The following is a 12,071-nucleotide window of genomic DNA, read 5'->3' as shown; positions in this document are numbered from 1 at the left end:
TTATGTGGTCTGCAAATGAAAATTATTTTTATAATCTATTTATAACAAGGAAAATTTCCTAAAGTAGCTTCATTTTACCATCTTCAACACATGGAATTTCCAAAAGAGGAAATTTCTTCTGTGACATCTGTGATGTTCCCAAAGAAGTGGATCTTTGAACCTGGAAGAAAAGTTAATTCACTCTCAACTGGTACACAGACTTTTATTGTAAGTTCTAGGACGACTGTGACAACAAACACGCACACACTTAAATCTGAATTAACTGGAAAAATTCCAGTCTGAACTAGAAAATTTGTAAATGTAAATTTAAAGAAGTGCTTTTACAATTTAAGGCTAAATATAAACTTCACAACTGTTACAATCATTTCCTTGTTGACAGACTTTGTATAGGAAGAAATCATAGATATATCTTAACATCTTACTAAATAAAGGAAGCCACCTCTATGGCATCCACAGGAAACAACCAAAGTCTCAAAATGTAAAGCCTCTGTGGTTAGGGAGCCTGTACTTTTATTTTTAATTTTTTAAAGATATTTTAGTAAATTACTTTTCTACTGTCCTGAGCCAAGTAGAGCATACAAAAAAAATATAATTCACTTGAAAATGATAATAATAAGATACCCCTGAATCTTCCACCCAGGCCAAAAACCAAAATAGTACCAGATACTTACCTAGAAGCATCTTATGTGCTACTTTCTTGATCACATTCCCTAAAATTGATTTATTTTATTTACTTGTTTTTAACCTTCTATGACTGATTTTATAAGTAAAATATTATTTAACCTATTTCTTTCTAAACTCAGAAAGAGGCAATAATATTGCATACATTTTCCTGTGACACTGTTTCAACAAAATATTCTTTAAATTTTATCCATATTGATATTTTACTCATTCTTACTGCTATACATTGATGAATATAAACCACTGGTTATTTGTCCATTACAATGTTGGTAAATATTTGTATGGTTTAGAGATTTTTGCTTTTACTCACATTACCAGTATAACCATCATTTAACACATGGGCTCAAACGCAAGATTTTCTATCGTGTATGCATCAGAGTGGAATTTTATATATTCACTTTAATAAGTACTATCAATATGTTTTCACAAGTGTTTATAAGACATTATATGATGTCATCAGTAGATTAGTGTTTGTATGGCTCCACTTCCTCATTAAAATGTTAGCATTCTCAGACATAATCTTACTGGCATTTTCACCCTAGTTTTAATTAGAATTTCACAAATATAGTTACACATATTATAGGTTCATGGATTGTTTCTGCTTCTCAGAATCCTATTCATTTGGCAGAAACATTTTTACTGAAATATAATCTACTGCATATGAGTATGTAATTTAAGTATAAAAACTAAATTTCAAAAAGAAAACACATCCATGTACCCAAAATTCAGATCCAGGAACAGAATATTACCAGCAACTCAGAAGCTGCCCTCCGAGTCCTCAATCATCAGGCATACCGCCACAAAAAGGAACAACTATGCTGCCCCCAATTTCAATATTTAATGTTTTGAAGTTTTTTACACTACATTCATTAAAGAAGATTTTGTTTTATGAGGTGAATAATAAAACTGAACATCTTTCTTGTCTGTTTGCTCATTTCTTATTGGATTCCTGGTCTCCTTACATATCTTGGATAGTCTTTCTCTTGTGGCTCTGATGGTAAAGCGTCTGCCTGCAATGCAGGAGACCCAGGTTCAATCCCTGGGTTGGGAAGATCCCCTGCAGAAGGGAATGGCAACCCACTCCAGTATTCTTGCCTGGAGAATCCCATGGACAGAGGAACCTATGGAGCTACAGTCCATGATGCTGCAAAGAGTTGGATTAGACTTAGTGACTAACAGCTTTTCTAAGTTGTATGGGTTGCCAATATTTTTCCCAGTTGGATGGACAGCCTTTTTTCATTATTAACAGTATCATTCAAAAGGCAGAAAATTTTAATATCTATTAATTTACTTTTTTTCTCCTGTATTTGTACCTATTTATCCCAAGACACTTTTATCCACCACAAGAACTCAAAGATTTTCTCTGTTTTTGAAGGTTTTCAAACTTTACACTTTTGGGCATTTACATTAAGTCTCTGTTTCATTGCAGGTTAAATTCCATGTTTGGTATATGTTACAGGCTGATGTTCACTTTTTTCCCCACATGGAAATCTAATTATTTTAAAACAATTGTTGAAAAGACTTACTTAGTTGCACTGGAAACTTTGTAAGAAATAAAATATATATATTAACCATATTATTAATTTATTTCTGAATTCTATTCTACTTTAGTTATCTTTATGTCTATTCTTACACTGAAACAACACTTTCCTGAATAAAGCAGCTATAAAATAAGCCTTGAAATCAAATATTAGAAACCCACCAACATTATTCTTATCCAAATTTTTTGGCCAACATATGTTCATGTATTTCCATACGTGTATTATAATAAACTTGCTAACTTCCAAAAGAAAAATCTGGTATTTAGATTGGGACTGTGAGAAATCTATAGGGTTTTGAGAGAACTGTCATTTTAAGAGGGTCAGTCCTCCAATTCTTAACTGTATCATTCCACTTATTTAGGTCATGATCAATTTTTTACAGAAATGTCATGTAGTTTTAGATTCACAGGTCTTATTATTCCTTTGCTAAACTTTTCCTAATTATTTAATTTTTTAATGCTATTATGAAAGGAATATTTTTCTTAATTTGATTTTTAGAAAGAACTTACTATTTACATTGATGATATAGACTGCAACTGTGACAAATTCGCTATTGCTAGTTGTATTTTTCTACATTCCTCAGGACTTTTTGCATAAATGATCATATCATCAGCAAACAGTTTTACTTTTCCCTTTCTATTCTGTCATTATTTCTCTTAAGTTACTGCAGAAGCTAGAATCTTCAGTATGAATTTGAATAGAAGTAGTAAGAAAAGCCATCATTCCTGTACTATTTGTGATATTACAGGGGAAGCATTCGGTCTTTTTCAAATTAAACTTTATATTAGTTTCCTAAATTGATGGGGTGCCCTTATATTCTCAGTTTGATATCATGAATGGTTGTTGGATCTTATCAATGCTTTTTCCCTGTCTACTGAAATAATCATACATTTTTTATCCTTTATTCAATAAAGTGTACTTAACACTGATTGGTGAACTATTTTTGCTTTCATGGGATAAATGCTTTCCTGGGTGTTTTAAAGTATCATAGTGTCTAATCTTTTTAAAATATCATACTATTTGACTGTAATATTTGCTAAGTATTAATATTTTAAAATCTATGTTAATGAATATATAGATGTGTAATTTCCTCATAATTCCTCTATCTAGTTACAACAGCAGGGGAACAGATGCAAAGAAACAAAGTGTGGCCTATGCACAGAGGAAAACAGCAGACATAGTTCAAGCAGAAGCAAAGGCATCAGATTTACTGGGGGGAAAAAAAAACGTTAAATAAATTGTCTAAAATGTTCTCAGAAAGCTAAAATGAGCCATTGAGAAAGAGATAAAGGAAACCAGGTGAATGTTACAACAAATGGAAAGTATCAATAAAGAGACAGAAATTATAAAAAGAAACCAAGCAAGTTCCAGACCTGAAAACTACAATAACTGAAAGAAAAAATACATTAGAGAATTTCAAAAGCAGAGTTGAGCTAGCAGTAAACATATGCACACATCAGTCAAAATTATTAAAAGAAGAAAAGAAACAAAGGATAAAGAAAAATGAACACAACCTAAGGGGCCTGTGAGATACCATAATGTAAGGTGATGTATGCATTATGAGAACACCAGCAAGAAACAAGACGAAGAGAGGGCAAGAAAGCATATCTGAAAAAATAATTTCCAAAAATGTGCCCAAATATGATGAAAAACTGGGACAGAGAAGCCTGGCAGGCTACAGTTCATGGAGCCGCAAAGAGTTGGACACAACTGGGCAACTGGGCAACTGAGCAAAGCACATACATGAACCTAAAAAATCTAAGTTTAATAACTGAAAGTAACACATATTCAAATACATCCACTCCAAAACATATTATTATCGAACAGCTGAAAGACAAAGTAAGAAACTTGCAAGCAATAAGAGAAGTGAGCTGCCTATGTTAAGACTCTCAATAAACTATTAAAAGCTATATTTCTTACCAGAAACCATGAAGGTCAAAAGGTAATGGCAAGTCATATTTGATACCAAGGATTATGTGTCTGGCAAAACTATCCTTCAAAATGAGAGAGAAGTTAAGATATTTCCAGACAAACAACAACAACATAAGGAGTGTATCATCACTATACTTGTCCAATAAGAAATCCTTGCCAGAGCCCTTTAGGTAGGGAAAAGAATACTAGATAGTAACTCAAAGCTATATAAAGAATAAATCTCCAGTACATATAATTACATGGGTAAATAAATAAGGAGATGTTGTATTCTTAGTTCAGAGTCACCTTTTTTATTTCCTGTACACTTAAAAGAAAACCATAAGAATAATTATAACGACACTACTGAATATACAATGTATAATATGGAAATTGTGACAACACCACAGGGAGTACAAAGCTGGTCAACAGTTTCTGGCTGCTTTGCAGTTAAACTGGTATTAATTCAAAACACAGTTTATAAATTCAGAATGTTAGAAGAAAAAATTTCCTAATCAGTAATGACTTTAATGCTTAATATTTTACTTATGTATTTGGTATCTGTACAGGTGTCTCTGACCTCATCTTTATCTCTGTATTCTTACTGAACTGCAAAATTCCTAAAGGATAAGACTTTTATCTGTTTAACTCAATTTGTACACTATAGGCAGAGCACAAGCATCAAATGAACATCTGGCATAGTTCAATAATGACAAACACAAGAGAAAATCAAATATAAGTCAACAAGAGACATTAGAAAAAAGCAGATGAAAATACAAAATCCCTTATTTTTGGATCATGCTATATATAACTTGTAAAATCTACTTCTTCAAGTTTATATATGAGATTATATTGGTTTTATTACTTAAAACAAGAGAATTTCAATGAGTCACAGGAATAAAATACAAAGTAAAAGTAACAAATATTTTGGACTCTTAGACTAAAAAAAAAAATGATCAGTGAGGACAAACAAGAAGTGAAGAGGAATGAAATAGATTTACATTTCACTACTCTGATTTTCTCTTCATGTTAAAAAAATAAAAAAGGCAAAACATTACCTTTTAGTCTTATTTGGATCAACTGGAAATGGGTAGTGGACTAAAAAACCATTAAAAAAGCTCATTAAAACAAAAGGCACAAAAGAACAATAACCAAACCACACTTGTATGGTTACTTCTAATATGGAAGCATCAGGGGGTAAAAAAAGCACAAACGCCACATTCTATTGCATCCTCCTCAGTTTAGGGAGACACGAAATGGCATGGAAAAAACATCTTATCCAATTAATCCAGAAACCTGTAAATCTCCATGATACTTTTGGAAAGGTTAACAGGGACATGAGTTTGAGCAAGCCTGGAAGTTGGTGATGCACAGGGAAGCCTGGCGTTCTGCAGTCCATGGGGTTGCAAAGAGTGAGACACGACTGAGTGACTGAACGGAACTGACCAGATTTAGTCCAGTATTTAGCATAGCCATTTCATGGCTGAAAATACATGGTGGTGGTGGTGGTGGTTCAGTTGCTAAGTTATGTCCAACTCTTTTGATCCTATGGACTACAGTCTACTGAGCTCCTCTGTCCATAGGATTTTCCCAAGCAAGAATACTAGAGCAGGTTGCCATTTCTTTCTTCAACCAATGGCTTTAAATATCAATGGATGGAATCATCCAATCAAAAGGAACAAACCGACAAAATGGATGAAAAAAAATTGGATCCAACTACATGCTGTCTACTTTGTTGTTATTCAGTCACTCATTGTGTCTGTTTGTGACCCCATGGACATGGACTGCAATATGCCAGGATTCCATGTCCCTCACCATCTCCTGTCTTCATGCTGTCTACTAGAGATTCCTTTTAGATCCAAATACACAAATAGAAAAGTGAAAGGACTGAAAAAAGGGACTCTATGAAAACAGTAATCACAACAGAGGACCATAAAGAAGGTTGAGTGCCAAAGAGTTGATGCTTTTGAACTATGGTACTGGAGAAGACTCTTGAGAGTCTCATGGACTACAAGGAGATCAAACCAGTCAATTTTAAAGGGAATCAACCTTGAACATTCACTGGAAGGACTGATGCTGAAACTGAAGTTTCAATACTTTGGCCACCTGATGCAAAGTGCCAATTCACTGGAAAAGACCCTGATACTGGGAAAGACTGAGGGCAAGAGAAGATGGGGCAACAGAGGATGAGAGAGATGGATGGCATCACTGACTCAATGGACATGAGTTTGAGCTAAGGCACAGGAACCAGAGATCAAATTGCCAACATATGCTGGATCATAGAAAAGGCAAGGGAATTCCAAAAAAACAGCTACTTCTGCTTTACTGACTACACTAAAATTGTCACATTTGTTTATACTCAAGACTAATGAGAACTGAGAAACAACATTAACGCTGGTGGGACTAAACATTCGTAATTAAAAAGCAAATTTGGCAAAATTCATTAAAAAATAAAATTCACATACTTCACTCAACAATACCACTTCCAGAAATGTATCCAATGGATAAAAAAAATACTCAAATATATGTATAAGAAAGTTCAAAGCACTGATATTTTTTATAACTAAAAATATAACAATATAAAAGCCCATCAAAAGAGAATTACATTAGGCAAAGGATGGTACACTCACAAAATTTAACACTGTACCACCATTAAAAAAAAAAAAGGCATATCTTTATATGCTGAACAGGTAAATATCTCCAAGGTAAATAACATACATTAATAATGGTGAAAAAAGACAGATTTAAAACAGGAAGTATAATGATCCCATTTATGTAAATTTTAAGAACATTATAATATAAACATATACATATGTATACACATAGAGAGATACATATTTGTACATGTGTGTATTAACAAAAGCTATAAACATTTTCAAAAAACTAGAGAAGCAGAAGTTAACCACTAAGGAAAGGGATTAAAGACCAGAAAAGTGAAGAAAGGTAGATATCATTTTATACTTTTGTTTACTATTTGCATCTTTAACTATTTTATCATTTTCTCTTTCAAAATGTAATTTTAAAAAGTCTATTACAGATGAACTGTTTCACTCCAAATTTCTGTGGTTACACATACTCTTTGTGAAATCTGTTTTTAAATTCTTCTTTCATTAATTTTGAAAATACATTACCTGAGATGATTTGACAGGCTCATTTACTTCAGTTGCAGGTGAGGGTTTTGGAATGCTTTCAATCAGTTCCAAAATCCCTTGCAGTTTTTTATCTGAGATTCGTAAAGAAATTAATGGTAAGTTTCCATAAATCTTGAATCTGTTTCAAAAAGACAGAAATCACTATTTAAAAAATGACTATTCATCTTATATTATCTAAGAATAATCAAATGTGATATTAAGTACTAAAAATTATCTACACGGTCCACAGGACAAATTATTTCACAATATAAGAATTCCCATCATTTTTCCAACCTCATCAGCTGAATTAACATTATATTTAAAAGGCTTATTTTCTATTGTTATTATGTTTACTGCTAAGTCACTTCAGTTGTGTCCAACTCTGTGTGACCCCAAAGACAGCAGCCCACCAGGCTTCCCTGTCCCTGGGATTCTCCAGGCAAGAACACTGGAGTGGGTTGCCATTTCCTTCTCCAATGCATGAAAGTGAAAAGTGAAAGTGAAGTCGCTCAGTCATGTCCGACTCTGTGCGACCCCATGGACTGCCGCCTACCAGGCTCCTCCGTCCATGGGATTTTCCAGGCAAGAGTACGGGAGTGGGGTGCCATTGCCTTCTCCAATTATGTTTACTATCCTTCTATTATTTTGTCAATGCCAGTTGACAATTACTACTTATGAAGTGTTTATTACCAACAGGCATTAAGGAAAGCAGTTGATATGTAATACAATAAATAATTCTCACAATCTATGAGGCAGAAATGTATTTCTGCTCCCTGTTTCTTATAAGTTCCCATATGTACATGGTTCTTAGCAGGAAATTAGGTTTGGCAAGTACAAATAACTTGTCCAAGAGATTATATATTTAAAACCAGGTTTAAAAGTCAGATCTGAATGAAAAATCACAATCATATAGAGAAATATGTAACAAAATCAACACTCATTCATGATAAGAACTCTCAGTAAATTAGAATTAAGAAATACCTTGGAAAAACCTACAACCAACATCAGCCTTAACAGTGAGAAACTCAACATTTTCCCAGCAAGACTGGGTACAAAACAAAGATGTCCCTCTCACCATTCCTTTCAACATCACACTAGAAGTCATGCCAATGCAGTAAGCCAAGAAAAGAAAATTTAAAAGTATACAGATTGGTAAAGACATAAAACTGTCTTTGTCAACAGACAACATGATCATCCTTGTAAATTATCTATTAAACATTCCTGAAACTAATAGTTGTACGATATAAGATTAATATAGAATAGTGAACTGCTTCCCTATATACCAAAGGACAAGTACAATATGAAATTAAAAATATAAGAACATTTATATTAGCATCCAAAGAAAGTAATACTTAGGCATAAATCTAACAAAATAAATACAAAATTTATAGGAGGAAAACTGTAAAATTCTGATAATAAACAACTGAATAAATGAAGAGATATTCCACATTCAAGGGTGGGAAAATTCAATACTGTCGAGATGTCAGTTAATCCCCAACTGAGCTATAGATTCAATGCAATCACAATCAATATCCCATGAAGTTATTTAATGGATATGGACAAATTGATTTTAAAATTTATATGGAGAGGCAAAAGACCCAGAACATATTAGTCAACATAATACTGAAGAAGAGCAATGCTGGAGGATTGACATTCCCTGATTCAAGACTTACTCTAAAGCTACAGTAAGCAAGACACTATGCTATTGTCAAAACAATAGACAAACAGATCAATGGAACAGAATAGAGAGTACAAAACAGACCTCCACAAATACAGTCTGAATCTCTGACAGAAGAGCAAAGACAAATAATGGAGCAAAGACATTCTCTTCAACAAATGGTGCTGAATAAACGAATATTGAAATGCAAAAACATTAATTTAGACATAGGCTTTATACCTTTCACAAAAGCCAAATGAAAGTGGACCACAGACCTAAATTTAAAACCCAGTACTATAAAGCTGCACAAAGACAAATCAAAGAAAACTTAGATGACCTTTTCAGATACTTTTTAGATATCACTTGATTGATATAATGCAAAGGCACAATTCATGAAAGAACTAATTGATAAACTGGATTTGGTTAAAATTTAAAAACTTCTGGAACTTCCCTGACAATTCCTGGTTCTACTGCAGGGAGCAAGGGTTTGATTCCTGTTCAGGGAACTAAGATCCTATATGCCACAGCCAAAACAAAGAGTAATGAATTAAAAAAAAAAAATTTAAAGCTTCTGCTCTACAAAAGACAATTTCAAGAGAATTATAAGACAAGCTACCAAGTGGGAGAAAATATTTGCAAAAGAAAGATCTCATAAAGGAACACTATCCAAAAAGTTCAATAATACTCAATAAGAAGGCAATCTAGATGAAAAACGGGCCAAAGATCTTAACAGACACCTCATCAAAGAAGACACACAGATGGCAAATAAGCAAAGATGTTTCACATTATATACTATCAGAGAAATACAAATCAAAATAAGAATTACTGAGATACTACTACACACCTACTATAACAACCAAAATCAGGAATACTGACAACACTAAATAATGGCAAGGATGTGGAGCAGCAGGAACTCACAATCACTGCTGACAGCAATGCAAAAGGGTATAGCCACTTAGAAGACAGTCTCAAAGATTCTTATAAAACTAAAGATGCAGAGTACATCATGAGAAACGCTGGACTGGAAGAAACACAAGCTGGAATCAAGATTGCCGGGAGAAATATCAATAACCTCAGATATGCAGATGACACCACCCTTATGGCAGAAAGTGAAGGGGAACTAAAAAGCCTTTGATGAAGGTGAAAGTGGAGAGTGAAAAAGTTGTCTTAAAGCTCAACATTCAGAAAACGAAGATCATGGCATCCGGTCCCACCACTTCATGGGAAATAGATGGGGAAACAATGTCAGACTTTATTTTTCTGGGCTCCAAACTCACTGCAGATGGTGACTGCAGCCATGAAATTAAAAGACACTTACTCTTTGGAAGGAAAGTTATGACAAACCTAGATAGCATATTCAAAAGCAGAGACATTACTTTGCCAACAAAGGTCCGTCTAGTCAAGGCTATGGTTTTTCCTTTGGTCATGTATGGATGTGAGAGTTGGACTGTGAAGAAGGCTGAGTGCCGAAGAATTGATGCTTTTGAACTGTGGTGTTGGAGAAGACTCTTGAGAGTCCCTTGGACTGCAAGGAGATCCAACCAGTCCATTCTGAAGGAGATCAGCCCTGGATTTCTTTGGAAGGAATGATGCTAAAGCTGAAACTCCAGTACTTTGGCCACCTCGTGCGAAGAGTTGGCTCATTGGAAAAGACTCTGATGCTGGGAGGGATTGGGGGCAAGAGGAGAAGGGGACGACAGAGGATGAGATGGCTGGATGGCATCACTGACTCGATGGACGTGAGTTTGAGTGAACTCCGGGAGTTGGTGTTGGACAGGGAGGCCTGGCGTGCTGCGATTCATGGGGTCGCAAAGAGTTGGACACGACTGAGCGACTGATCTGATCTGATCTGATCTGATACTCTTACCATATGATCCAGTAATTTTGCTCCTTGATATTTACCCCAAAGGAATTTAAAGTTCAGTTTGGATCAGTTTCACATCCATACATGACCACTGGAAAAACCATAGCCTTGACTAGACGGACCTTTGTGGGGAAAGTAATGTCTCTGCTTTTCAATATGCTATCTAGGTTGGTCATAACTTTTCTTCCAAGGAGTAAGCGTCTTTTAATTTCATGGCTGCAGTCACCATCTGCAGTGATTTGGGAGCTTATGGGTATTTATCCATAAATTTATCCATAAATCCATGGATATCTATAACAGCTCCTTGATATTTACCCAAAGGAATTTAAGGTTATGTCCCCATAAATCCTATGGGGATTTATCCATAAATTTATCCATAAATACATGGATATCTATAATAGCTTTGCCCATAAATTTATATGAATCAAGTTTATCCACAAAAATTTTATATTTCAATTTTATAGCTAAACTTGGAAGCAACCAAGATGTCCTGCAGAAGGTAATGGATAAACAACCTGTGATACATCAGATAATGGAATATTATTCAGTATTAAAAAATTGAGCTATCAAGTTATGAAATGATAGGGAGGAACCTCAAATGCATATTACTAAGTGCAAGATGCCAACCTGAAAAGTCTTTCTCCTCTATAATTCCATCTATATGACATTCTGGAAAAGGCAAAACTATGGACACAGTAAAAAGATCAATGCTTGCTAGGGCTTGTGTGATAGAGAATGGATAAAACAGAAGATTTTTAAAGCAGTGAAAATACTCTATAAGATAAAGTCTATATGATACCATAATGATAGATACATGTCACGCATTTGTCCAAACCCATTCAGTGTACAACATCAAAAGTGAAATACAATGTAAACTACAGACTTTGCCAACAAAGGTCCGTCTAGTCAAGGCTATGGTTTTTCCAGCGGTCATGTATGGATGTGAGAGTTGGACTGTGAAGAGAGCTGAGAACCAAAGAATTGAGGCTTTTGAACTGTGGTGTTGGAGAAGACTCTTGAGAGTCCCTTGGACTGCAAGGAGATCCAACCAGTCCATTCTAAAGGAGATCAGTCCTGGATGTTCATTGGAAGGACTGATGCTAAAGCTGAAACTCTAGTACTTTGGCCACCTCATGCAAAGAGTTGACTCATTGGAAAAGACTGTGATGATGGGAGGAATTGGGGGCAGGAGGAGAAGGGGATGACAGAGGATGAGATGGCTTGATGGCATCACTGACTCGATGCACGTGGGTTTGGGTGAACTCTGGGAGTTGGTGATGGATAGGGAG

The 12,071-nt window shown here is 34.7% G+C and overlaps 1 protein-coding gene across 1 annotated transcript in view; it reads right to left on the bottom strand.

The window, feature by feature from the left end:
• Positions 1 to 12,071, bottom strand: part of VPS13A (vacuolar protein sorting 13 homolog A) — a gene marked incomplete in the record, with an annotated part of 267,525 nt that overhangs the window by 157,579 nt on the left and 97,875 nt on the right. The window contains 2 exon segments of the mRNA XM_045165068.1: positions 79 to 160; positions 7,262 to 7,400. Coding sequence (XP_045021003.1) covers positions 79 to 160; positions 7,262 to 7,400 — 221 coding nt within the window.

The sequence above is a fragment of the Bubalus bubalis genome, chromosome 3, assembly GCF_019923935.1.
Source record: "Bubalus bubalis isolate 160015118507 breed Murrah chromosome 3, NDDB_SH_1, whole genome shotgun sequence".
Lineage (NCBI taxonomy): Eukaryota > Metazoa > Chordata > Mammalia > Artiodactyla > Bovidae > Bubalus > Bubalus bubalis.
This window is presented reverse-complemented; position numbering and strand designations above follow the sequence as displayed.